The following is a 27,237-nucleotide window of genomic DNA, read 5'->3' on the forward strand; positions in this document are numbered from 1 at the left end:
CTCCGTTGAAGCGCAATATCGCACGCAACAACTCATTTTTTTCATTCCGTACAATCCACACTGAAAACCACCATCAACTTGCGCGGCCTCCACATCACTGTAACAATAACTCAATCTTCAATATTATCTGAATCTGGCCGTCGCAGGGCCTAGTAACCGGCAAGACCCCTTGCTATATCCCCGTGGTCCAGAAATACGACCACGATTGAAAATGGGCGTCTTCAACCCCAGGATCGTGGACGCCAGTATTCGCGATGTAACTTCTTGTCTCTCAGATGGCCAGAAAGTCGAAGTTCTGCTCTATGCTCTGCAGCATCTACCAGCTGAAAGGTACGTTCATCTGATTTCAGTTTGTATTGTACGACTTATTGATGGGGCTTCGGAAAAATTTTAAGTTCTAGAACGGTCATTGAGAACGCTGTACAGTCTTGTCTACAAATTCGCAATCTACCGTCTGGATGTATAGCTAAGGCACGGATCTTGCGCGCCAAAGCAAGACTCGCTGCTGGCTCTCTTAGCTCCGCTCAGCAGGGTAATCACCCATCAACCTTGGAAAGCAATACCAAACTCAATGCATTATATAGATTTGCGTGCCACGCTAGTCATCGAGCCAGAAAATCAGGAAGTAGGCTCCCTCATCAAAGCTCAAAATCTCACCTCAGAGATGGTGGGCCTTTGATCGAGTCATTTGATTCCCAATACTAATGGTTCGTGCCAGCTGCGAGAACCCGGTGATACTCCCAAGTTTTCAACTGAAATATGGCGGGAAATTGCCCTCTGTTTGCCTCGGCGTGACCTCAAGTCACTTCTATGGGTCCCTCATGCACTGTCCCGTATAGCCAGTCAACTCCTTTTCCGTGAGATCGATCTGTACTTGACCAGCAGCTCAGATTTTGCAAGAGAAGACAGTTATCTCCGGGTCTGTCTGTCGCATGCTGGGAGTTCTGATAAGGACCTGGATAATTGGCATTGCCAACGCAGTGCAGACATTTTAACTCGCATCCTAGTGGACCCTTCGTTTGCATCGTTAGTGAAAACATTGAGGATCTTCGCAGCCACCAGGGACGGAGCACATCCGCTGACGTTCGAGACGGGTATGTGGGCTGCAATCTCAATCTCCTGCATTGTCGTGATGATAGCTAACGTCGTTTATGCCAGGGATGTTGACCAACGCCTTGCCCAAGATGATGAATCTCAGAAATTTCAAATGTTCTGGGAGCAGGCTGATTCTCAATAAGATACTTGAAATCTTGCACTCATCCAGCTCCCGCCTACGAATGCTATCCTTGACGTGAGTAATCATTACTATTGTTATTGCTATTTTCTAAACGACTGCAGGGCAACTGATGTGGCTGGAGACATAGACATACCTAAATTCAGACATATCACCCATTTTTCTTATACAACGGAAGGAGGGAACTGTGTAGCTGCTCATGAATTTCTCTCACAGAGCCGCGACACCCTTCGAGCATTTGCAATCAGCAATTTACATTGGAGGTTCCCCACCGAAGCCATCTCAGTTCGCAATCTGACACAGATCGACTTTCATGGTGTTTTCCCAGCAGATACACATCCATTTTCGGAAATACTGTCCAGTGGCCATCAGCTTGAATCCCTGTCGCTGTCCGGTCTCTTTGAGTGTGCGCCGTCATCATCTTTCCGGCTCTTCCGTTCCTCCCTCCCTTTCTTGAGGCACTTTGCAATCAACATCTCGGGGCTACATCGACACGTGACCGACCGAGACCTTATCCCTGCCATATCAGAATTTCTGCGCGACAGGACACAACTACAGACGTTTGAGCTGGTTGTCCCAAGATCAGACTTGCTATATCGTCGTATTGGTTTCGATGCTTCGGCTTGGGGCGTTCTTCCATCTCTTACGGGCCTTCGCAGTCTGTTCATCACCTACCCAAAAGATTTATCACCAGCCCTTGCAGCTTGGCTTATTCCACGAAGCGTCCGAGCGTTGACTTTGGATTTCATCTCATCCTTTGTCGAGGATCCTGTTCCCTTTCTGAACGTATGGTTTTTACTTCGTTCACCTCAGCATTGCATACTGATATCTATGTGTAGCATCTTCGGCCAGGGGTCCCACCTCTTTTAAAATATGTCGCCATGACGGACTTTCCGTTACCGACAGTATTCAGTGTCGTCGAGCACGGCTTTCCTAATGTACGCGTGGTACGGGTGGGAGGGAACTTTTGGACTGTTTCACGGCTGGATGATGGGACTCCTGAGATGGAAGCTTGGCCTGCCCGCCGAGCTCAGTTCCATGCAACCGAATGGCTGGAGTCGCTTGATTGCGAAGATGCGGTCTGGCATGGCGTTAGCTCAAAAATCTGAAGCGCAGGACGCATCAGTGTACAATATATATCAAACTCCTGAAAATCAATGCACCACTCTGATAAATGATAATGATTTAACGATCATATTTCTTAAAGTGAGATTATGCTTTGCATCATAAAAATCATCCTTTGTAGCGATCAAATGCCTTGACATCTTATCTGAGTGAGTGCAATGGCAGTCTAATCCTATCATCCGTCGAGTCGTGCTTTACGGTTGTTAGCCTGGGCCTTTGGGCTCCTTGTATCAAGGAAAGTTCTTCCATTTAAACATGCTCCCTGAAACGTGTGCCCTTTGGACTTATTCTTTCCCCAAACACAACCTCCATCGAGCATCACTTTGATGCACGCATATCAGAACACTTGTCATAGAGGATCGATCCATCATACGAATCACTTGATAAATGTGTGAATGCGTCAAATATCGGATCCACTGGAAATGGGGAGACCGAGGAGGTCCTACCGATTCTCACTAAATAGTAGAACACGTTGAGAAGCCGGCTCATCCCCACTGATTATAACAATGGTGTAGATACATGGCCACATTGTTGCTATTTGCAAATTTTCACAATGTATGCTAACTGGAACGACCATCAATCATTCACCGCACTGCGTGAGAATCGGTACTCACCAGATGGCGACGAGGAGCCAAGACTAGAAGTAGGAGTCCCTAGCTGGGCTTTGACACCTTATCACCCACGTACTCCAGGTCCACGCAGCGGGTATTACGAAGGATGATAAAGGCATCATGTACTGCAAGCCTTACGAAGTCAAGTTACGATTAAATACACCCACGAGAACCTCGCTTACACCGCCAAGTTACAGGTGTCAAAGATGTTTTCAGGAACCTGAGCCTCTAAAAGATCTATGAAGTCCTGAAGTGAAACCCATTCTAGATGCTTCACAGGGGTCCCGTCATGTAAAACACGAACAAAGTCCTGATTTGTGGATGTACGCCAAACCTGTGGATAGAGGTGAAGCTAACTTCTATTTAATCGCAAGATCACCACCTGCCTCCGTGAGAATCTCAGAACCCATTGCTGGCCAACGAAGAGGAGCCTTCTGTCCGAGACCAAGACCGGAAGCCAGACGAATCATGGATCCGTCGTGACCTACGTACAAACGTAACTTATACCGATCCTCGCCCGACCTAAAACGTCTGAGATTTTGTGCTAATTCCATAAACATGACCCCTACACGCGAAAATAAAATAGACGATCCATCGAGTACAGCGAGAAGTGCAATAACCACTTACCAAAAGTCAGTTGATTGTAAAATGTCGCATTTTCAGCAGTATTCCAAATGTAACTAAAGAGGCCATCAGACGTTTGGGGTAAGAGCGAACAGATACTAGATCCGTACTTGTATTCCCAATCGCCTAAGAAATATACTCGACTCGCATCGTCTTGTGAAACACAATTGCCAGAGGAGTTACAAGGCAGCGGGTGCCTATGACACGTCCTTGAAGTAAAAGTATCAAAATAGTGGTCATCTGATAGCGGTGTCAAATATGCGATATCATAACTGAACGAGTGAAGACATACACCAAGACGACCACGCATTCAGGTGACCTGTTCCTAGAGTAGCCTCAAGTCTGGCCTGCAAATCGACGTGCTGGGTGAGGTGATCTAACCACGCAGGTACTGATTGGTAAGCACTGCGAATAGCATCGGCAGTAGGACACGAATAACCAGGTACTAATGCATCAATCTATAACGACGATCAGAAACTAACGGAGCCTCCGAGATAGACAATAGATACTGACATTTCTTGGCTGCATATACACAGGCCACGACTTCGCTGCAGTTGAAGGATCCATTCCAAAGAGAAATCCACCTGCAACATGCTGAGTTCTAGCCTCTGTGGAAGTACGAATATAGATATCGTCCTCCACTACATTTTGCAAGAAAACATTTTTGTCATGATAAACCGACCAGAAGTCCTGCATTCAAAATCGTTTCAGGCGTAAGGGACACTAGCCAACAAACTTACTTTACCGTGCTTAATTGCATCTTCCAAACCCTCTCGAGTGAGTTGACCCGAGTCACAGGTCCCATTCCATATTTCGACAGCAAAAGGATGCCAGTCAGGGATAATTGTTTCGTGAAATATGCGGGCTGTACCACCTATATAACTGTGTGCGGCCAAATGCTTGCACTCCCATGTGACGGAAGCGTCCAAATCTCTCTCGTTTGGGTAGAGATTATCGGGGGTACGCTAATATGTAGCCAAAGGAGGAGAGTGGGAGATGAAGCAAAGTCCCTAAGCTAGAAATATATCATTGCTACACACCTTATGATGTCGCATCATGCCATTGAGAAATACCAGTGTAATTCCGCTGTCGACGTGGGATGGCTTACTGTAATATTCAGGATTGACGTGCGGAGCATTGCAATAGTTATAGGTGTTCCAAGGTAAGTGGGCGGGTGTTGTCGATGAGTTATATATCCCATGGTTGTGAGGAATATCGAAGGAAGGAGGAGAGGTTATGTACTAAAAATTCCCAGAACAAAAACACGCATTAGAAACTACGCTTCTGAGCTGAATATGTTCACTGGTTATGGACGATATCGGTGGATGGGTCAGTCAAATTGCACATGGGAACCATAGCAAATACTATGATGTAGCGATGATGGCAATATTATATGTGCACCCAAACATACCTGGCTGGTTTGCATGTTTATATACCCAGAAAAGGCCCTCAGAAACGGTGTAAATATGCTGGACATATGCCTCACTTCAAAAGGCGTTTTAAAAAGCAAGTTCAGCAACCCTAGCGACCCGCATTCAACACCGAAGACGAAGTGCACCTATGCAACGTCGGGAGTCGGACTTCGAATTCCTGATGGCGAAGTGACCTTTATTTGCATATGTTAGGATCCAAGGCCATTAGCTTCTTCGGCTAGGCAGGATAAATATTAAATATGGCATGAGAGTGATGAACTCTACATATAACTTCGCCGTAGTCGTCTAGACCAAAACAGTCTCTTTCGCACTGTACGAAGCCTACCTGTCGATTTGCATTGAGACATCCCGCATCAGTTCTCTAAGTACACTGGTGGAAGGGTTTGTGAATGAAGAACAGGTGGTAGTACAGTTAGAACATGGAGAATACGGCATAAAATGTCATCAAGTTCGTGTCCATCAATATAGCTACAGGTGTCACTGCATTCGCTACAACACGTATCTGAAGTCCCGGTTCTGTCTATCAGTCAGGTCCAAGAATTCCTATCAACCAATATGTCAGTGGGCAGGGGGATTTGAACCATACAGCACCTACTTTGTCCACTTTCACCTCAGTCCTTTTCCCATCCTCTGTGATGCGCTCGATATACACCTCATCATATGTCGTATCTGCGGGCTCTGCGTCACGCCTTTGATTCTCCCGGGAAAGAAGGACCCGAATCCAGAGAAGAAGAAGTGGGCAAATGACGTAGCAGATTCCGATCACTATCCATGGCACATGGTTTCTGGGAACGAGATATGAGAGAATAACATGTCTAATATGGAATGATTGAATGCTAACCGAGGTTTGTACTTGGCCTCCCACATAAATGGACCAGCAGCATTTCCAATACAATATGCAGAAAGCATGATGGCGTTAGTCACGACCTTCATAGATAGAATGAAGGAAATCATGAGACGGCATTAGAGAGCCAAGCTAATCGTCCGTACCTTCTTTGTGTGACCAGCTGTTACATTGCCCAACCATGACAAGGACAACACAAAACCAGTAGTTCCCACACCTATGATAGCATAAATATTAGGATCACTCAAAGTTTTCTTTTTCTTAAGTAATTCCTTCCTTACCAGTAATCCACTGCCCGAACAGAAGCCCCACTTTGTCACTCCATGGTAATAAATTTACCAAAAGAATACCCAAGAGATTCGGAATGAAGTATAAAGCGCCAACATATGCTCGACTGTTCGGGCGGCGAGAGGCAAGGATTACCCCTGTCCAAATAGTCGCAATCTCGATGAACCCATCGACACATCCAAGGAGCGTAGTTTGCAGATTTGTGAACCCAAATGAAGAGACAATAATTTGCCTTTGGTTCGTCAGCGAGTTAGGTATGTTGTCGAGAGCGGAGAAGAGTGCAAAGATCCAAGTTTTTGGGTCACACAACGCTTCAATCATCCTACGTTCAATGGCTGATCAGAATACCTCATCTCAATCGGGAGAGCATATACTGACTGTTCTTTCTTAAAGTGCTTGTTTTCTACTCCAGTTTGGTTTTCCTGACCTTTTGCTCAGTTGTGAGTATATAGAAAAGCTGCCTATCAGACACACCTGGATACGCTGAACGGCTTTAGCACGCTCCTCCATAGTGAGGAACCAAGCAGTCGTAGGCGAATCTGGGAAAAGGAACCTAAAGCAAGTTCTAGACCACAATCACAGCGATGGGACAAGAAATGTACCAAAATGTTACTGCAAGGATTAGAGTCATACCGCCAGTAATGATCATAAGCCTGTGGCGCGTTAACGCAAAATTTGAATTTCACAAAACAGACAAAGCATACCATTGCCATGGCTCAAATCCACCTGTCGTGATATGGAGGGTCCCGAAACTGATGAAGCCCAGAACGATTTGAGCTTTTCCGAATTCACGTATGAGTAAGTTGACACTAATACGCTTTACCAAGACTGACCTGTTCCATTCATGAGAACTGTGCCACTTAGTTAGCCAGACTTCTTCTAAAGTCACTAGAGACGCAAGCTTACACCAATATCCTACTCTCAGGGTCTGTTCATTCCTTGTATAAAACATGGAGCTGACAATCATGAATCCAGCTGTTATACACCCCTCGCAGACTCCGAGGAGCAAGCGAACGATGAGAAGCCCAGTAAAGCTTGTGCATGCTGCATGACAGCACAATGTGGTTCCCCAAACAAAGACGTTGAAACTGTTGTATTATATGTGTGAGTACACGCAATGAATCCAAGAAAGTGAGCGAACCTTATCCACTTGCCAACTGGGAAGCGCTGAAGCGCAAGATTCTGTGGATATTCGAAAACTAGATAACTGAGATAGAAAACAGTCCCTAGCCTGCATCACTTGTCAGCTTGATATAAAAATATCAGTGAATGTGCTAGATCACCAGTTGTACCTGGAAATTAAAGCTGAGTTAAAGAACAGACCATCTCGTAAAACAACTTACTGATTAGTAGACAGATGTGTAGCTTGTCTGGAAAAGCGCAGTCAGTAAGAAAGGGCGGAAATGAAGTGTGACTAACTCGATGCCTAGAATAGCCGCACTGCCCAATGTGGTCTTGTCCATGAATTGCATCCTATACAGCGAGTTGAAACAGCGGTGCTATGGGGACCTATCATCCGTCTCACCAATAAAGTGCTAAGACAGCGATATTAGTAGGATTTCGATGGATACTGTAAAGACTTACTGCACATCAAAGGAAGAATATGAATGTCAATCTTTTTCCTGTATACACCTCGTTTCGTTATTGCTCTTGTAAAACAAAGTTAACAATGCATACCTGATCCGCAAGGCTTCTTCTGGCTCGAGAACTGTTGATAAACCAGCCACGAGCTGAGCACCTGTATCGACCTCATTGGTGGTGACAGAGACTCCTTGGGGACGCTTCTCGTCTTTGGCAATGTCACTCGCAGACTCGGATCCCATCGTGCAAGGAGAAGCAAAGAGAAAGGCTTGAGCCCCAAAATCGATTTCGATGTCCTTATGTCGTATCAATGATGTTATATCAACACACGATAAGGATGAATTATCCCATGCATGTCACAATGTTCCTGGTGCTTCGATCTGTCATGAGATAGTGTCCGTGTATCTCAGATAGGCAACCAGTAGATTATGAGGTAACAAAAGTGAAGGCATTTTTGACACGTTCAGAATGGAGTGAACTTGGCATATCACTTTATCCGAATTTGAGCGTCTGTGGGTGGAGCGTTGTTAGACGCACCTAGAAATGAAGCGTCCACCTATATCTTAACTTTTACCGATATACGTTTGAAGGTGTTAAGCGTAGACCGACGCCGAAAGCTAGCGAGATTCAGACTGATCAGAACGAATGTCTATGTCTTCGATATTACGCGCAATCGAAGCTATCTATGTTAGCAGCCTTGGCTGGCCATGGACGATAAGCTCAGCGTATTATTGGAGTGTCCCTGTGGTCCATCGTGTGCCGGATACTATCATAGCTACCGCAGGAACAAAAGGGTTGCAAACTTTTTTCGCCAAGACAAGAGCGATAACGATTTGACAGGAACAGGTATGTCAACTTCACATTTTATGTTGTGGTTTGGGTTGGGGTCAACAAACTCAACACCTCCACAACGTGTTAGATCTCACGGCGTTAAGCGACGCGACATAACACGTGACGTAATTGCCATTCCCTGGCAAACATTCTACTACGTAGTAGTCCACCAACGATATTATAAAGAACCCAGTAATGTCTTCTACGATAACCAGCATTTTGTCTCCACCGACCTCAGCACCCACCAGCGCCCCACCGCCCATAACGCAACTTCTACCTATCTTGCGCACCACAGGCTCCAAGCTCTTTTCTGCATTGTCGTATCTTGCCCAGTTTCTATACAGCTCATCTGGCATATTCCTGCAACCTCTGCACATCCTACTGCCTGTTGCGCTTTGGCTTCTCGCCCCAGCGATAATTCTCTTCGACATCATTCTAGATGCATTAGTATTCACACCATACAACTTGGTATCGGGCGCTTTATCCATTTTCTACCCGCTATATGTTTTTTGCGGCGCCGCTTGCATCAGCGGTCTAGCTATCGGAGTAGTTGGTCGGACGCTTGTTTCATTGCTCACCAAAGCTATTGGAAGTGGGCAGAACCACGCTTCTGAAGTAACCTCGCCGGTTTCTCCTCTCTCACCCCTGGAACCTCAGCCACTGAGGAGGCGTAGAAGTCGACAGGGAAAGGCGGAGTGATGCCCTTCTATCTGATGCGCGTAGGCGTTTTTCTGCTATGCGTATGTTAGTATACAATGTATCTAATTGGCACGTGAGTTGACTGCACTGTCTCCGTATTCACAGCAATTTCATCAAGTTCCTTTAGCTCTGATAGGTATCTTATATGCTTAATCATATCAAGCAATGGTTCTCATTCGAACTTTATATAGTATCCACAGATTTGATCTGTCTCCAAACCCCGCCATACTCTGTACACTACATATTATTTCGTCATCGTGTAATCCGATCAGAAGGCTAAGAAGCATTTTCTACCTTCTCTCCACCAGTTGTTCCGAGAAGTTCGCAGATTTTGTAACATCGAATCTACAAATAGTACTCAATAATGCTGCACAGTGACATGTTGTGTTTAACTTTTAGACTGCAAATTATAATGGCACGAGTCTTGCCTTTGTGTCCTGTGATCCAATAGAGTACTGAGCCTAGCCCTAGCACTAAACTGTTCATCCTTCATCCATCATCGCAGCCCCAATCTTTCTGCTAACATGCCCAACAAAGCTTTCGTACAAGGCCCGCTCCTTCCCTTCGGTCCACACATATTCGAGCTCAAACTCTCTCACTCCCTCGGTTTCGTGAGTTGTCAAGGTCTGAACGCAATTTATCTGGCACTGCATAACAAAGTCCTGTGACGTTGACATCGTTGAATGATCAACAGCCATTTTTCTCCGGCGAGCTGCCCGAGACCATGTATTGCTCCTTGCTTGAGCTAGTAACGTAGGGCATATAGTGTTCGTGCCACTACCTTCATATGGTGTTACCGATACACCCCCGATGTCGGCTAGTACTTTCTGTAGCGCGTTTGTAAGATGAGACCTGGAGCGCGCAGAAGAGAACGGCTGGTGAAGAGTATTTCTGTGCGGCATGATATTTTGTAATGCGGGGTTCGATATGCGGGCTAGAGACTGAATTTTTCGTGAACATTTAGCCATCCGTGATGCTTTCAGGCGGCAAGGAGCATATAACTCACATCAGAAAGATGCCTAGACCCAAAGGACCACCCAATCGCCCACCGTCGAGTTTGCCCCTGGATAAATTCCGTGATTGCATAGTTGTCAATCTATTGTCATGTGGGTATGAGTATCGAAAGAAATGATTAGGGGAGCCAACGATTAGAGTTGATGCCACTGACGTTGTTTTGACGAAGGAGTGCTACAATGTGGGATAACGATGACATCTTGCCGAGCATGGAAGTATACCACCTACATGAAATATATTTGTTATTTTCATCCTAGCATGACGATGAGTATACTTACGTGCACCGCGTTTTGTGTTCCATGCTTTCATGTACCATCTGTGAAACAAAAGCTTCTTCCCCTCCTGGCGTAATCATCTCTACATCAGCGCCAGTACACACCTTTGTATCACTCTATTTCGGTATGCAGCGCTAAAAATAAGACATGTTCACTCTTACCGCATGTGGCTCAAGTTCCTTCGCAGCCAAAGAGCGTTCAACGTCCTCAGCGCTATTGTAGAAAGGCGGATTGCACATCGTGAAGTGATATCTGAGGAATTGGTAAGGGAAGTCATAGTTTACAGTGTGCTGAACTTACTGATTATCATCGTCGTAACAATTTATGAGAGGAGTTAATATGGGCGCGTTTAAATGCGCAGATATAATGTGTATCCTGTCCTGAAGATCATTATTCGTCACATTCTGCTGCGCATAGTTGAACGAAGTTTCATCGATCTCTGAACGAAAGGACGTGTTATCAAAACTGTACACGTTTTACAAAGCGCTTGCATACCTGTAGCAGCGAAACACCAACTGGGCTCTAAAGTACACGCCAGCAGGGGATATATAGCTGATGCACCAGTCCCTCTAATACAGCCAAGACGTTCATCAGAATGACACGACCAAGGCGCCTCATAACGTACACCCACATGTCTATCCCTCTTATGGTATTAGTGTGTTGACCATAAGTCGAGCGGATGATATCTTGTATCCAGAGAACATAGTTGAGTCTAATTAGATAATGAGAGGCGAGCAGAAGAATGTCGAAGCGGACAGAATCCACCTATTCGGTATCTGGCACGAAGCATAAATCAATGAGCAACCCCTGAAATACAGCACATACTGGAGGACACAATCTGTCCGATGGAAGATTTAGTTTAATTCCAAAATCGCGATGCAGCAAGGCCTCTGTCAGGCATCTACTCCTTGTGTCAGAACTGGCATCCCAAGCTAAATGAGTGTTGATCGATCACAAGCCTTTGTGCTTTGTCATTTTTGAAGTCGATGGTGCTGGTCCCATCCGGATTGCGAATAATACTGTGCACGCCGAGTGTTAAAGATAAGCTTCGATCACGTTACGAATCAAACTTAACTCACTAGGGACTCAAAGGAGGATACGCTTTCGCAAGTTCGGCAAACCGAGGAGGGTCACGATATGGATTGCGAGCATGCATTTATACACTAAAAAATAACAGAACATTAAAAGAGGAATAAAATAATATATCAAACGTTGAACGTCGATGCATATAAATTAACTTTAAAGACTTACCATGTAGCAAACCAAGAATCCTTAGACTACTATAGTTAATGATGGAGTTGCTGGTGAGACAGCTTGAACGCGCGCACTGCAAAAGAGAAGAGGTGCTGATACAGGCCGTAAAAGGACAGAAATTTTAGCTCCGCGGCTACATCCCCCAGGAGCGATCGAAAATGTACTAACTACCAGTATGGGTGCCCTGACTTTGAGAAAAGCCCTGGAGTTGGAGGAACCTTTACGCGGTTCTAGGGATAAGTAGGCGAATGAAAGTTCGTCGAAACTAAAACCTCCAAACATTTCATGCTAGGTGCAAGCACAAAGCACTACTTCCTACCCCCTTACCGAGCAGTATTCCTCCCTGAATGCTATCCCACCGCCTGGCGCTCTGTTAGGCGGGACCACTGTGAAGTCTGAACTGAATCAGTTTACTTTCGAGGATTTCAACGTATAGCCTCTCTGACAGTGGATGTGCGCGCGGCACGTTCGCATTCGTTAGAATGGTGATTGCATCTTCGAACCCAGATCAACAGATCCGGTAGGCTCAGCTCTCTCCCCAAGTCACAGACTCGAGTTCGCCAGGTGAACCAAGGGTACCGTAAATACACAGAGCTACCGCAGCCAGTGCGTCTCGTTCATTACTTTATACCCCTTCTACCATTCTTGTACCGGACAGTCCTTTACCAAGACTGGCGGCCTTCTCCAGTGTTTATAACTTAAGCACTGTCTTTTGTCGTAAGACAGCACCGACGGAGGATTTATCCTCTCGGGCCAGTAGTGGTCCCGGTTGGTTGAGTTGACAAGACTCATGTGTGGCCGCACATGAGACATGCGCACCACACCCAACTTAGGGCTATCACTCTGCCACGGCTCGCGCTCTAGGAGCGTTTCCCGTTTCCATCCTCATTCCTGAGGGAAGGATCTCCGTCTTGCTCACAATACGTCTTTGACTGGTTAAGTCTCGGCATTGATCACTAATGCTAGGCTGACCCCCAAGGCCGACCATGGGCTAACCGAATTTGTATCCCGGACTCGTACCGGCCACGATCAGTTCAAAGGGGATTCTCCTAGGGAGGGTATCCTGTCGTCAGAGGCTACTAGCTTGAAGCTTCACATTGACGTCGGATCATTCTTACCTAAATCCCTCCGTTACGCTCTCTTTATTCTGTCCTTTGTTCACGGACACGATGTACTGAGAGAAACATCGGTAGGTCTGCATGCGAAACCGGGTGGTTAATCCCTTACGCCCCACATTCCATAACGACAGCGTCTGGCTACACCACAAGTGGTCGCCAAAGTTTGCCGTCCGAGCCATTAGCCTGAATGAGATGGTATCTCAGTCAGTTGATGGGCTTCACCTCGTAGAGGTTGCTCGGAACAAAACCCTGAGTTGATGTGAGAGGGAACGACTCTCTTCCTTCAAAAATTTTGGACTGCCTACGAGAGACTAGTGTCGACATATATTGCTGTATCGTGGAGGGAAGCGCAAAGAGCCATATATCGCGGTGTCAGTTGGCAATTGTGTGAGTGAAATTTGCGATTGTTGGGCTTCTTCTTTACTACTTGCAAAGGCTCTACAATGTGAGTTCACCTTCACAGGAAAACATCCGGGAGCACTTCGGACGGAGACATGCGATCGACGACTGTCGCACAAAGTCATAACTTGAAAGTATTCGAGACAAAGGATCAACTGAATTGTCGCATTTCGGTGATAGGACGGTTTTACGAAAATCACATCAATGATGGACCACCCATTATTGGCAGAGACAGAGTGGTTAAAAGAATTGTATACTCTAAATACGGAGGCCCATAATTAATCTAAACTATGAAAACATTTAAAACGCGGGACTAGAAAAATTGTTTGAAAACGTACGAAGATACGAGCCAGCTAACGCAGCTTGGAGAACAATTTTGGTGCAGCACAAGCCTAATGAAGTTTTGAATAAGTAGTAGAGGAACAAGGCCAAAAGAGAAACGTACGTCGACACAGTGCATCATGCTACAAAAAAAATGTGATTAGACTCGCACGTGTACATAAAAGCATGAAACTTACTGGACTACACAGAGTAGTGAATAATCAAACAACACATTGTGAGCAAAAATCATAAACCGAGTGGTCAATAGTAAAACATGACTTACATCTAGAAATAGTCGGATAAATAAGTCTCATATTGTACAAAGGTAGAAAAATACACTTACAGTTCCTCCACACAGTCTTCGCCCTTGTAGCCTTCACCAGCTGATACTTTCTCTTGGCAGTGCTGGAAATGCTTCGTCAGAGGGGCGCACTTTGCTGTCTCTTGGCATTCCTCCCTTATAGCGGGATGAATCTACAACATAAGTTCAGTAAAATGAGTTTGCGTCTCCGAGTATCAAGAAACAAACATCTTCGGGCTCTTCCTCTTCTTCCGGTTCCTCCGCTGCCTCTGCTTCCTCCGTGGGCTCCTCCTCTTTTTGCTCTTGCTCTCCCTTTATTTGATTCTCCTCCGGCGCGTCTGCGTGTACGACAGGCAGGAAGGACGAAAAGAACGAAGAAAGACTCATTGGCAGCAGATATAATAAGTTACTTGAAACTGCACCAATTATCGAGAGTTTACGGGGCCAGCTCTCGTTGAGGCGGAGCTACAACTGAGACGGAGTCTGCCGAGTCTGCACCAAGTAGATTCCAGCTCAAGACAACATACCACCTGCCAGATATCTTGATACCTGTTTACATGCGTAGTCTCACTTAAATCGTCGAATGGGAACCGGACCAGGACCACATATCCGGTGGTGTAGTCTGTAAATAGATTTACAAAAAATGGGCGGTTACTCTTTGGACACTATCGACGACGATACTCTTATTTGCATTCTGTCTTTCCTGTCCATACCTCAGCTCTTGATCATCAGACAGGTGAGTAATGTTACGCATATAGCTCGACAGCTTAACTAAGAGGTATCACTTAAAGGCATGCAAGCGTCTTAATTGCATTTCCAAGCAACATACCGTATGGCGTAATGCATGTATAACTCACGTTTTGCAACAAGGATTTCCATTCACACAGTTACCCCTAAACTCATTTGACTGCACTGAACTGGAGCGGCGAACTTGTCGTGCGTATCGCCTGGGAAGGAGATGGCGTTCTTCCGTATCAGAACCTCGTCGCACAATTACTTTTAACGCCAATCCAAGTAGTCCCATCGACTATATTCGCTTTGTTCCTGGTCATGATGGGAAAAGAATCCTCACCGTGTCAAAGGGTATATGGTCAGTCGTCACAATCTGGGATGCCAAGGAAGGCGAGGGCGTAAATAGTGGTTTTCGGAAGACGGCCGAATGGGGTCCAAAAGGCGCTATTTTCAGCGGTCTTACCGTCAATACAAAGCCTGGTTCCGAGGCAGTGTTAGCTGTTTCCATACAACAGAGCGGGTCGGTAGCGGATCGATTTTTGTTCATGCTTGACGTGACTTAGATATATACAGTTCATCAAGAGTCGAAGTCCTCTCTTGCATCGGCGAACAGGATACCACGTTCCAAACATTAACGACGGTTGATACCCACCATCGACCCACTGCATTATGCGGTGATTTAATTGCACTGACTGATACCTTAGCTGAAACGGTGATATGGAATTGGAGGGAAAACACGTACGCTATTCTGCGCAATGGTTCCGAATCTGAGGTCTGGCAGGTGAATTGTGCTGCTGTCAGTGTGTTATATTTATTGACTATCGTCCAGGACCATAGTGTCCAGGTTGTTTTCGCTCATAAAAGTATACTCGTCGTTAGAGCACGCTCCATCCATGTATTTGCAGAACCTACCTTGTCGCCATATCCAACAACAGCCGCGCAGTTGTCCGTTGCTAGCCATTCCTTCGGTTGGGTTGACGGCGTGTCGGTATCGATCAAGCCTTTACATCCCTTCGGACAGAGACAAGCGTGTTGCGAATATCAGCCAGTAATAATTCTGGCACGAACTAAAAGTGACGATCCTTGGTCTCTCTACCAACTCAGGCTTCATATGTATACCCTGGAACCAAACTCAACCTACAATCATGCATCTTCTTCAAATCAAGATCTAATAACGACTGTCTCGCCATACTTGTTTCCGTTTCAGTCCTCGGCTGAGGTGGTGTCAGCTCACCATGGACCCCTCCGTTGTACCGATATAGCTTTGGGTCCGTTCGGTACCGCAGTATGGGTGCAGCCGAAAGATCGATCAGCTGTGGGATTGATATCTCCTGACGTCCATCTTCAACAAATACCACTACCCCACTCACTTGCGCGGGACGAAACCCTTGTGGCAGGTATTTTCCCAGGAGTGCTTCAGGGCGATCGTTCAGAAGTTAAGACAAAGGCACTATGGACCAATCCTTTGAATAATTGGACGTGTTTGGATTATGATGAAGAAACAGGGTTTATTTCAGTGGGCTCTAATTCCGGTGCAGTAACACTATTGGAGATATGAAGATCAGCGCAATTATCAAACATAGAATGATATTGATTTGAGGAGTATACATGATATCGTGATTTATACTAACAACTACTAGACATCTTTTTTCAAGTAAACCGCAGTATAATACTCGTTTATATTGACGTCGGTTTGCATAAATCCATAGAAGGCAGAGAATGCTAGTGAATTACATCCGGAAAGCTTCACAAGCGTGCCAGATTCTGTTTGTCTAATGATGTCGATGTCGAACACAAAGAAGACCTGCCGGAGTCATTTCCCCCTCCGATAGTGTCCAAGCTGTCTACGAATTCACTCCATTGCCTATCCGACACAATGGGAGCCGTTATGTATGGGTCGACATCGATTTGGTCTAACATTCCCTGCAGACAAGGATATGCAGCACTGACGGCGGCTTCTTCCATCGCGACTTGCATCTGTCGCGTTAGTCCAGCGTGCTGAACGTACCAAGAAGAGTCGAGCTTGACGACACTGGCGATATAGAGATTACTGATGTAAGAAGGAACTCCTTCCTTTACAGCAGCATCATAAGCCATTCTATGGCCAATAGCTTCTACCAATGGCATGCATTGTGGCAAAATCAGATTGTTGAATTTCTCGCTGCGATGGTGAGTAATGTTTGTTAATAGCTGTCCGAGTTCTTTGAATAGCCCTGCCTCGTGTCGGGCGAGAAGGCTGTCGGGTTCTGTTGAAGGAGGCATAGAATATCTTCCTAGCAATAATTCGCTGGCTAGTCCTGTCAACACACATTCGATGTTAGTGAAGATAGTACTCGTGGCGGGTAAACCCTACGAATTGAGAGCACCAGTACATCTCCTTCAGCAATTGCCGCACCTCGTAGGGAGGTCTGAAAGAACAAGAAATCAGCATTGAAATATCAACTGGTCCCGATACATACATGCAACTCGATGATTTGATTATGACAATAAAGTCCTTGAGCACCACAGCGGTCACTCAACATTAATTGCATGCTTTGTGTTTGTTGAATGGTGACGACCTTCGAAATAGCGGCTATACCATGACGAATCCTGACGTCCAGCTCATGATTTACGAACTCTCGAATGACTGCTGATTGCAGTGCTCGCAACACAAACGATTGGACTAAAGCAGTCAGGACTGGGATTTGTTGTGTCCTCAAGGCTATTATGGGCTGGGGCTTTCCAGATACTGCATCGACGATTTTACGGCGCAGGCTGTATCGAGCAGCTATAGAAGACGACAGCTGCAAATAAGGAATGGCGATACAAGCTATGGCAAGACCACCACTTGCAACCCGGTTTATTCCTTCGAGAAACGCATTCCGACGATCGGTAGGCAGTGAATCGCTGCCCAACAACGCACTTTGCGGGAGATAAACATGGTCGAAATAGGTTAACGCATGATTAATATGATGATAGCCACCGCGATAAGGGATAACTCTATCTTGAATCAACGACGACCCTACGGCAGATAGTAATGGACGCTTACTTGCAAGATATACCTCTATTCATAGCATAACCATCGTTTATCGCGACCAGGAAAGGTTTGATTCCCCTATCTTCGGCATCAAAAATTGTTCGGGCAAAAATAATGGCAATAGTTGGTAGACCTGCCGGTGCTGTAGGAGGCATGTGTCTAGTGCTTGGTCAGGTTTTGTGGAGTTCAAAAGAGAGGGTGCGAGCTTACTTCGCAGCTTGCTCGTTAGGGGTGTGTAGCTCAAACCCTCCATCCGGCAGTAGCGTAGCCGTGGTCTCGATGTGAATCGCATCCAATCCATGGCCCACTTCTGTGAGGCAAAACAGACAGCTGGCAATTACTTGAGTAAGATTTTATGCCATCTGGATTCTTGGTAAACTCACGATACTTGATAAGATAAAGCCTCAATAAGTACTTGCTGTAAGTCAGGTCTATTGGCAGCATAAACAGCCAATGTGCCAGCGAATAGATTATATTGCATAATTAGCAATGTAGTCGCAGCAGTATCCACGCATAATATAGGGTCCATATGCATCTGCCAAAATTTGGGAGATAAATTCAAAACGTCTTCCGCTGTAAAGTCTGGTCATGGTCAACTGAACGGCATACTGCAATGAATGGATACAACTACCATATAGTCGAGCTATAGCTTTGGCTCGTTCATATGCTAATGATACTCGTCTCTCCTGAGGCACTGTATGCGAGCGCAGCTGGAAAAGTTGAGACGTGGCAAGCTTGACCGTAGGACGGACCATTACAGAGGCTGGTTTTGTGGGTCGTACGAAGGCGACTTTAAAGGAAGGGAATGCCATCCATTCGGTCGTACTATTATCATGATGCACCTGGAGATAGATTTAGAGTTTGGGCCATAGTTTCATAGCAAGGTGTGCTCACGAATGATCATGACATCATACCAGGTCATTGCATCACCACACCTCAGACAGGGCTTCTTCTGGTCTTTTTTTCCGGGTTCTTTGGTTGGGGGAATTAGACCGAACATCCCGCCGGCCCGCAATCCATCAATAATCTAAAAATAGATTCTAATCATCTCCAGTGCCCTCGCCTCTCGAAAGGATCCCTTGTTGTTTTTGGGTTGTCTTCTCGAAACGACTACAGGATAATGGGAAAGGAAGCTTACATAACAGAGTACTTATATTCAGCCACAGTACATGCTGCCACCTCAGTTCCAAAAAACTCGGACTGAGGTGAGTAGCAAGTACAACAATACCTTGGAGTTTGGAGGTGTGTTGGGGAGTGGAACAGAGTATAAGGTTGGGAGTTGGCTTAGCTTTTTGTAAAGTTATCATTGTGGCTGGGTCCGCATTACCATCACTTTCCTACTCCCAATACTATTCCTATCCAACCTACTCCTTCATCATATGTCATTCACCCCTGTCAGAACCGCAACCATAGGAGGAGTGGAGTTCGGAGTGCAGAGATAAAGTGGGGAGCAGAACAGAGTACAAGGTTGGGGATTGACTTAGCTTGTGCATTAGGCCCTTCCGCAGACCTTGGTCCCTAACTTGTCAGAGTGAATGGGTGAGAGTAGAGGATAAAAGGTGGAATGGAGTAAAGGTCCTTTGGAGAAGGACCAGAAAACTTAGAAGGAGACTTGAATAAAGGTGAGGGGAACCGATTGATATTCAAACTGCAGGAACAGAGTACAGTGTAACAACCAAGAGTTAGTTACTCTGGTGCACGACTAGAACAAACTATAAAGGTAGTGATGAGGGAGTGGTTACCCCTTAGGTAGGACCGAGTTAGTTGTGGGTAAACAACAGGAGGGCTCGCTGAGGAGTCTCCTTGATCTATTGGGGTATATATACTACTACAGGTTTGTTTGTACATATGTACTATACAGTTGATGAAGGCAGTGGCTGATGATGTCAGAGGGCGCAGCCCGTGTAATCAGCTCCACTGCATGAGAGACTTGTATCTAAAATAGAAAGAAAGGCAGCGCAGCGCGAGATAGTGGAGTTTGAACAAAAGGGAAAGTGCCGCATGGCATGGAGTGTGAAAACTATAGTAAAAGGTTGAAAATTAAAGGTCCGAAAATGTGTTATCATAACATACAGGAGCGACGGCTTATATACTATTGGAGGGATGGGAGTTTGTAAGGAGTAACTCGTAATATAGGTATGGAGTTCCATGCGGACAATTACATCTAGCAAGGGAAAATCATATGTGGGGGGATTGTACCATAAGGTCTAAACTACAGAGTCCATGAGGAATATGAGAACGTGCAGAGGAAACGTATGGCAGACTACATCAGGAAAAAGCATTTTGCTATATAGCTGGGTATGTTTCTATAGCTGCTATGATAGCTATTAAATTCCTATTATAGCCAATAAATCTCTATGTGAAGCCTTATAGTTACTATATCAGCTATACCAGCTATACCAGCTCATTTATGTCTATGAGAACCTTTTTCTGATACTAATGACGATAAAATTAATATTCACCAAATAGTTTGGTATGCAATCAAACCAGCCCAATTATTTAATAGAAATCTATCACAAACATCCAAAGCATTTTCTGCACCTCAGTGAGCAGGCACTTGATCTTTTCCAAACAAAGGCAACAAGTGGCAGCCTTGTCGTATACTGCTCAATGGTACTATGGAAACTGGTGGAGTACCATCAGCTCTAAGTGCAGGTTCTGTAACCACATACATCATATGTGCTGGATCTGCACTACCTTTCAACTTGGTGTACCATTCAATGTACACCAATAGAATTTTGGGCCAATATTTTGGTACACCAACCGAACCACCGTGAAAAATGGCAGGGAGCTTGAATATTACTTTAACTCTTCCAACATGTGTACCTATGTCATGAAACATTAATTCACAACCTGGAACTGATCATGAAATTAGAGAAGAATATTACCAGCAATGCCTGTTGACTTGGCTTCTAATGAGTCTAATATGACAACATTATCAAACTGTGGAGCGATTGTTACGATACATAATTTTTGGACCTTTAAATTTCATTCTCCTCTTTAACTCTCTTCTGTAGTTTTCACACACTGTGTCATGCGGTGTTGATGATGAGAACTGTTGTTAGAAAACCACACACAAAAACAAACTGACACACAATCCTCCCAGATTCCACGGAACTTGTGTATGGGCTTTGCCTCCTAGAACAGTGGGGTGGTCTGGTTGTTCGTGGGGTGGTATGTATAATGATCCTTCAAAGTAAAACCCAGGGATGTATGGGTGTGGGTTTTGAGGAGGAGGGATAGTTGAATTATAGAAGATAGGGGCTTATGATGAGTATGGGTGAGCACTACTATAACGCAACCACTTATGCTGAACTAACGGAGTGGTAATGTCGAATCTCTAGCAAGTAGTTGAACAAGGTATATTGAGAGGAAATCAAAAGCTAGGGTATGTACAGTGTTAAATAGCTACTTATATATATGTAGGAACATGTCAGCCTTGAGGCGCTGACTGAGAAACATGAGGAGAAGGCATGTATGCTGAGTAAGTAGTCAGGTGACCTACAGTCATGTGACAAGATAAGATAAACACTACATATTGATTAGATAAGGTGAAACAAGTGTTTCTACGTCAGAGTTGGATAGATAAGGAGATTGAGATTGTGACATTACCCCCCCTTTAGGACTTTCATCTTGAAAGGTAGGTTCAAGTTTGCCATTTTCCCAATTAAACAGTTTGCGGTTATATGAAGGTTGAGTGAGGTTTTTGAAGGGTTGGAAATGTAATACAAAGTTGATTCTCTGGGGTGCTGCGGGGAAGTGATTGTGGAAATCTTTTACTAAGTCTGGAGAGTTTTTTACATTGCTCTCGGGTTCCCATGTTTGTTCTTCTTTTCGGTAACCTTTCCAATGAACTAAGTATTCTAACTTGCCACGTTTCAATCATGAATCAAGTATTTGTTCAACCTCATATTCTCTTTGGCCGTCGACTTCTGCAGGTGGTGGTGGTTTGGGTTTCTTTTTCCCAGGGAACATTGGTTCTTTATATGGATGTAGAAGGTTTTCATTGAATATCAGGTATACATTTTTCCATTTACTGGGCAATTTAAGCTTGTATGCTGCCGGTCCGGTTTCTTTTTTGACTACAAAGGGTCCGTGTTGTTTGTCATCCAACTTCTTTGATGGTCAATCAATTGTGATGTGTTCCGCTTTGACCTAGACTTTGTCCCCTGGTTGATATTCCACACTGTCTTTTTTGTTTTTGTTGTACAATCTTTTCATAATCTCGGCTGCCTTTACCAGAGATTTTTCCGCATTCTGTTGTACTTCCTTCATCCTTTCTACAAACTCTTCTGCACTTTCACTCTTCACTGTCTTCCTAATCACAGTAACTACTTTTGGATGCTGTCCATAATTTAAATAAAAGGGGCTATATCCAGTAGCTGAATGTTCTTTGTTGTTGTACAAGAACTCTGCTAGGGGTAACCATTCTGCCCAATTGTCCTGCTTGTGGTTTACGAAGATTCAGAGGTATTGTTCAACCTCTTGATTAATCCTCTCCATTTGTCCATCTATTTGTGGATGATAGGCTGTGGACGGGTTTCCCTTTATTCCTAGAAGTTGGTAGAGATCTTTGATAAAGTTCGAGACAAATTGGACTCCTCGGTCTGATATGATCTTATCAGGTAATCCATGATATCTGAAAACATTGTCTCTGGAATAATCTTGCTACTCCTTCAGAATTTAGCTCGGCATGAGTTGGTAATAACTTAATCATCTTTGAGAATTGATCAATAATCACCATTATCGTGTTGTAACCTTTAGATTTGGGTAACGGTCCGATGAGATCCATTGATATGATTTGCCAGGGGCAGCTTGGGATCTCATTTGGGTGTAGTGGTGCTGCCTTTTTCTGGTGATCTATTTTGGTTCTTTGGCAAGTTTTGCACCCTGTTATGTACTCTTGGATGTCTTTATCCATGTACGGCCACCAATATGTTCTAGTGATCAGTTCCTTCGTTTTATACCGGCCTGGATGACCGTCAACAACGGAATCGTGATGATCTCTGATAATCGTTTCCCTGACTTTTCGGTCTTTTGGAACATACATTCAACCTTTGAAGAATATGTGTCCTTCATCGGTCCACCAACCATCTTGGTGGTTCTGTATCTTGTCCTCAACCTTTTTTACGACTTTGTCAACATTATTCATTCTCTTTTTGATCCATTTGAATATTTCAATAGTCTCTGCTTCTACTTCTTCTATCTCCTGTCTTTGTTTCCCTGTTAGAGACATATTTATTCTAAATAGATCGTCTTTGAGTACAATTACGTTTTTGTTGTCATTCTCTCCTTTGTTGTCAGGTCGTCTGGATAGTAAGTCTGCTTTGATGTGAGTTGCTCCTGGCTTGTGGTGAAGTGTAAAATGATAATTGGCCAGTTCGCTAACCCATCTAGCTTGCCTTCTGTTCAGCTTCTGAGGTTGTTTGAAATAGGTAAGATTTTGATGATCGGTCCAGATCTCAAATTCCTTTGCGGCATCCATTAGGTAATGGTGCTATTCCTCTAAAGCTGTCATAATGGCTAGTAGCTCTTTATCGTAAATCTTGTAGTTTCTTTCTGTTTTGTTTAGAGATTTCGATAAGTAAGCTATTGGATTCCAGATTCCGTCCTGTTCTTGGGAGAGTACAGCTCCTAGAGTGTAGTCACTACTATCTGCTTTGACTCGGTATTGACCGTCATTGGTCAGTAGAGCTAGTACAGGGGTTGAGCTTATTATCTTTTTAATCTCTTCAAATGCTTCCCTTTGCTGTTTTCCCCATTTAAACTCTTCTTTACCGGTTAGTCTAGTAAGCGGTTTTGCAATCGCTCCAAATCCTTTGATAAACCTTCTATAGAAATTTACAAAATCTAGAAAGGCTTGCACGTGTTTCTTGGTTGTGCATTCAGGCCAATCTAAGATTCCTTTAACCTTCACCGGGTCCATGCGGATTTTTTTTTCTGAGATAATTAATCCTAGATATCCGGTTTCTGTTTCTTCAAAATCGCAATATTGGGTTTCAGGTATAGATGGTTCTCTCTTAGGATCTGTAGAACACGTCATGTCATTGCTCGGTGTTCTTCAATTGTTTTTGTGAAGATCATTATATCGTCTAAGTAGATCACTACCTTTCCTTCATCTATCAAGTCTTTAAAGATGGAGTTCATCATGGTTTGGAACGTAGCAGGTGAGTTTGTCAAGCCGAAAAACATGACTAATAGCTTGAACAGTCCTCTGTTGGTTCTAAACACCGCTTTGTGTTTGTCTCCTTCCTTGATCCGGATGTTGTTATATCCCCATCTGATATTTAACTCCGTGAAGTATTTAGCGCCTTTGAGCTTGTCTACAAGTTTATTAATTAGAGGTAGCAGATATCTGTTTTTGATGGTGATTTCATTGAGCTTCCGGTAATCTTGAATAGGTTGGAGTTTTCCATCTTTTTTCTTAATAAAGAAGAAGGGTGAAGTGATTGGAGATTTACTAGGTTGGATGTGTCCTGATTCTAAGTTCTCTTTTAGGAAAGCATCTAACTGTTCTTGTTCTCCTAACACTCAAGGATAGACTTTGCAATCTATGGTGTGATCTCCGGGGACTAGTTCTATTGCGTGATCCCATTGTCTTCTTTCAGGGAGGGTGTCAAATTCTTTTTTGTCAAATATGTCTTTGAAATCATGAAGGTGTTTCGGTACTATCCCTTCAAATCCTCCTGTTTTTTGATTGTTTCCGGCTGCTTCGGCTAATTGTTGGGCTGTAGTGCCGTGAGCGCGGATCTGATGCATAACATCTGGGATTGACGTGTCTTTGACATTCAAAAAGTTAAATTGTAGAATTCTATCCCCCTCTTTAAGGTTGATGCAATACATTTCTAGATCTTCTTCTGGTTCGAAGAATCATACCATCATGTTGCATTTGCTTAGACATCCATTGAATTCTAATTTTGACTTGTTCCAGTCTATTGTGGGGTTGTGTTGTTTTAACCATTCATGGCCTAAGAACATCCGGCCAGTTCCAAGATTGGTAACGGTGTCAATGATGAGAACTGCTGTTAGAAAACCACACACAAAACAAACTAACACACAATCCTCCCAGATTCCACGGAACTTGTTTATGGGCTTTGCCTCCTAGAACAGTGGAGTGGTCTGGTTGTTCGTAGGGTGGTACGTATAAAGATCCTTCAAAGTAAAACCCAGAGGTGTATGAGTGTGGGTTTTGAGGAGGAGGGATAGTTGATTTTATAGAAGGATAGGGGCTTTGTGATGAGTATAGACGAGCACTACCTTGCTAATCGTAGCACAAGGTAGGTTTGAGAACGACAATATGACGAGGTTCCCAGTGATAGCAGGCTCCTGACGCACAAACTGTAGTGCTCAGAAGGACTCTAATTGAAGGGGATGACAATCACTTTCAAAAAGTGACGAGTGACAATGACAGCAGTTAACAGTGGTAGAAGTGGGAAGTGTTGTGACCACACTGGATCACAAGCAGCAGAGTAGTGAACTTGAAATTAGAGAAGAAGTCTGGATTGGATTTCTTGTTTTTTTTACAAGGTAAAATACAGGGGTTTATATAGTAAAAGAAAAGTAGGCTATGCACAGTATAGCTGTGCAAAAAGAATGAGAAAGAATATGAAGGAAGGAATGTACACTGACAAATCCTGCATAGGTAGTACAGGATAAGATTGTCAAAAAAAGGAAAAGAAAGGGATAGAACAATAAATGCTGTGAGTAATGTCACAGGTTTGTACAGCCATAAAGTAAAGTCCAATAGCAAAAAGAGAGCAGGAAAATCATGATGTCATGGGAAGATGCAGTAAAAAAAAGGGCAAGGCAAAACACTATCAGTATCAACACAGTTCCTTTATTGTCAGTCAGGCATTCTAAAAAAATATGTGTCCATAAAAATGATTCAAAAATCAAAAATAATTGCACTGTAAATGAATGTTCTGCTGAAGAAAAAGAAACTGGAGCCACCGGTCCACCACCTAGTCCAAATCCGAAAGTTCCATGGCCTTACCAATGGACTGGTTGTGTTGGACCACCTGATCAAACGAGGGAGGGAGAGGAGTAGTTCCAATTTGGAACAAGTGAGTCCCAGGCAGCGTGTGATAGGTGTAGCTGTAGCGAAGACGATGGACAAAAGATAAGTGTACCCAAGTGAATGGGACAGCGATGAACATGGGCGACGCAAGGGGATGAACCTTCTCCAGCTCAAAAATTACCCACCCACGCTCCAACCAGGCAAGACGAGCGACCGATGTTTTGATAGTATATGATGGTAGATCGACGTCATAAAGATGGACCTGTTGCCCTATTTGAACCGGCCGCCGGGGCTTTGCTGATATCAGCAGTGGCACGTGGTAGTCAACGGATCGGCGACGGAAGCGGATAGGAAGTGGTGACATCAGAAATGGTGGGGGTGCAAATAAAATGAGGAGGAGGGTGGAGGTGACGGAAAAGTGGATTAGAATGGGGATCCAGAAACGACCGTCAGGTGAGGATAAAAAGGAGAGGAAGGGGCCCATGGTGGGGCTAGGCAAAGGAAGGGGAGTAAGGGAAACGACAAAAGCGAGGGCGCAATGCAATGTGTAGCCAGTGGCGACGCAAAAATTTGCCGAAATGCCGAAACATGGAAAGTACCAGATGGAAAAGCAAAGGTGAGCGTGACTGGATTGCCTAATAGAGGTGATGCTGATCAGCCACAAGTTCGAAAAAGGCAATATTAATTACTATTCCACGTGGCACTGTGCCTGTGTGGCGCAAAGGCGAGTCTTTTGAATATTCGCTTCATTATTGACACCTGTCCATGCTACCAATCAACTTTGGTGCATGACAACGTATGGTATGAACACTTACAGAAGCATCCAAACCACCAAATGTAAAGACACCCTTTCTATTACTCAATAACCACTCCACTATAGTATGTACATGTATTTTAAGAAGAAAGTGTGTATGTAAATCTAATCAACAATAGTTCCACACTATTGCTAAGCTAAAGTACTCCCCTTAACACTGGGGGCTGTGTAATGTTTGGTTCTGATCTCTCTAGTACCTCATCCTGAGGAGCTTGCCTGCAGGATTCAGGCACACACTTTGTTTCTGCGGCTAGCAAATACTCAACACCATCTGGCACCAAAGTCTTACTGTCCAAAAGACTCCACTTAACCCTGTGGTCTGGGTTTTCACATAAGTGTGAGAGAGTAAGAAGAGCAAGTCCAAATGTAACAACCAAAGTTTGTATACTCTGGTGCACAGTGAAGACAGGCAAAGAGGGGTGAGTGAAGGAGAGGGTAATCTCCCTTAGGGTAGGACCAACTTTGTTATGGGTAAATAACAGAAGGACTTGCTGAGGAGTCTCCTTGATCTATTAGGGTATTTATACTACTACAGACTATTTGTGCATGTGTACTATACAGTTAATGAAGGCATTGGCTGATGATGTCATAGGGCACAGCCTGTGTGACCAGCTCCACTGTGTGAGAGACTTGTAGCTAAGAATAAAGAAAAGCAGCACAATGCGAGAAAGTGGAGTTTGACAAATGGAAAGTGCCGCTGTCATGC

General features: G+C 44.4%; 9 protein-coding genes across 9 annotated transcripts; 3 read left to right on the plus strand and 6 right to left on the minus strand.

Moving 5' to 3' along the window:
• Positions 1–7: 7 nt before the first annotated feature.
• SERLADRAFT_452993 (uncharacterized protein) lies at positions 8–2,378 on the plus strand (the record flags this gene model as incomplete). The annotated part of the gene is made up of 8 exons (XM_007322998.1): positions 8–330; positions 396–532; positions 585–667; positions 719–1,094; positions 1,159–1,291; positions 1,339–2,020; positions 2,074–2,208; positions 2,239–2,378. The coding sequence occupies 8 exons, from the start codon at positions 212–214 to the stop codon at positions 2,341–2,343; spliced, it is 1,770 nt and encodes a 589-aa protein (XP_007323060.1).
• Positions 2,379–2,975: 597 nt separating this feature from the next.
• On the minus strand, positions 2,976–5,171 carry SERLADRAFT_477767 (uncharacterized protein; the record flags this gene model as incomplete). Its single annotated transcript, XM_007322999.1, has 10 exons — positions 2,976–3,095; positions 3,153–3,304; positions 3,357–3,535; positions 3,598–3,650; positions 3,705–3,834; positions 3,887–4,052; positions 4,108–4,284; positions 4,335–4,559; positions 4,635–4,835; positions 5,006–5,171. The coding sequence occupies 10 exons, from the start codon at positions 5,069–5,071 to the stop codon at positions 3,089–3,091; spliced, it is 1,356 nt and encodes a 451-aa protein (XP_007323061.1).
• Positions 5,172–5,282: 111 nt separating this feature from the next.
• Positions 5,283–7,928, minus strand: SERLADRAFT_358195 (uncharacterized protein; the record flags this gene model as incomplete). The annotated part of the gene is made up of 18 exons (XM_007323000.1): positions 5,283–5,570; positions 5,623–5,812; positions 5,869–5,954; positions 6,018–6,088; positions 6,153–6,481; positions 6,538–6,581; positions 6,634–6,712; positions 6,762–6,812; positions 6,864–6,942; positions 6,999–7,010; positions 7,066–7,247; positions 7,301–7,390; positions 7,443–7,451; positions 7,503–7,529; positions 7,579–7,637; positions 7,689–7,694; positions 7,744–7,781; positions 7,837–7,928. The coding sequence occupies 15 exons, from the start codon at positions 7,629–7,631 to the stop codon at positions 5,517–5,519; spliced, it is 1,356 nt and encodes a 451-aa protein (XP_007323062.1).
• Positions 7,929–8,738: 810 nt separating this feature from the next.
• SERLADRAFT_477773 (uncharacterized protein) lies at positions 8,739–9,598 on the plus strand (the record flags this gene model as incomplete). Its single annotated transcript, XM_007323001.1, has 2 exons — positions 8,739–9,406; positions 9,462–9,598. The coding sequence occupies one exon, from the start codon at positions 8,767–8,769 to the stop codon at positions 9,268–9,270; it is 504 nt and encodes a 167-aa protein (XP_007323063.1).
• A 35-nt stretch (positions 9,599–9,633) lies between these two features.
• Positions 9,634–10,059, minus strand: SERLADRAFT_400558 (uncharacterized protein; the record flags this gene model as incomplete). The annotated part of the gene is made up of 1 exon (XM_007323002.1): positions 9,634–10,059. A coding segment is annotated over one exon (209 nt), but the record flags the coding sequence as incomplete, so codon positions are not given.
• A 634-nt stretch (positions 10,060–10,693) lies between these two features.
• SERLADRAFT_452997 (uncharacterized protein) lies at positions 10,694–13,181 on the minus strand (the record flags this gene model as incomplete). The annotated part of the gene is made up of 10 exons (XM_007323003.1): positions 10,694–10,811; positions 10,860–10,998; positions 11,055–11,128; positions 11,191–11,271; positions 11,325–11,335; positions 11,385–11,460; positions 11,519–11,578; positions 11,639–11,722; positions 11,811–12,862; positions 12,932–13,181. The coding sequence occupies 8 exons, from the start codon at positions 11,713–11,715 to the stop codon at positions 10,694–10,696; spliced, it is 636 nt and encodes a 211-aa protein (XP_007323065.1).
• A 502-nt stretch (positions 13,182–13,683) lies between these two features.
• On the minus strand, positions 13,684–14,339 carry QCR6 (subunit 6 of the ubiquinol cytochrome-c reductase complex, QCR6; the record flags this gene model as incomplete). Its single annotated transcript, XM_007323004.1, has 4 exons — positions 13,684–13,722; positions 13,776–13,794; positions 13,995–14,125; positions 14,181–14,339. 4 exons carry the CDS (start codon positions 14,337–14,339, stop codon positions 13,684–13,686), a joined length of 348 nt encoding a protein of 115 aa, XP_007323066.1.
• Positions 14,340–14,467: 128 nt separating this feature from the next.
• On the plus strand, positions 14,468–16,422 carry SERLADRAFT_477784 (uncharacterized protein; the record flags this gene model as incomplete). Its single annotated transcript, XM_007323005.1, has 4 exons — positions 14,468–14,688; positions 14,744–15,204; positions 15,258–15,465; positions 15,514–16,422. 4 exons carry the CDS (start codon positions 14,596–14,598, stop codon positions 16,240–16,242), a joined length of 1,491 nt encoding a protein of 496 aa, XP_007323067.1.
• An 8-nt stretch (positions 16,423–16,430) lies between these two features.
• On the minus strand, positions 16,431–18,455 carry SERLADRAFT_352212 (uncharacterized protein; the record flags this gene model as incomplete). Its single annotated transcript, XM_007323006.1, has 7 exons — positions 16,431–16,981; positions 17,038–17,092; positions 17,144–17,663; positions 17,713–17,859; positions 17,911–18,030; positions 18,084–18,282; positions 18,332–18,455. The coding sequence occupies 7 exons, from the start codon at positions 18,453–18,455 to the stop codon at positions 16,431–16,433; spliced, it is 1,716 nt and encodes a 571-aa protein (XP_007323068.1).
• Between the last annotated feature and the right edge of the window lie 8,782 nt (positions 18,456–27,237).

The sequence above is a fragment of the Serpula lacrymans genome (genome assembly GCF_000218685.1).
Source record: "Serpula lacrymans var. lacrymans S7.9 unplaced genomic scaffold SERLAscaffold_14, whole genome shotgun sequence".
Classification (NCBI taxonomy): domain Eukaryota; kingdom Fungi; phylum Basidiomycota; class Agaricomycetes; order Boletales; family Serpulaceae; genus Serpula; species Serpula lacrymans.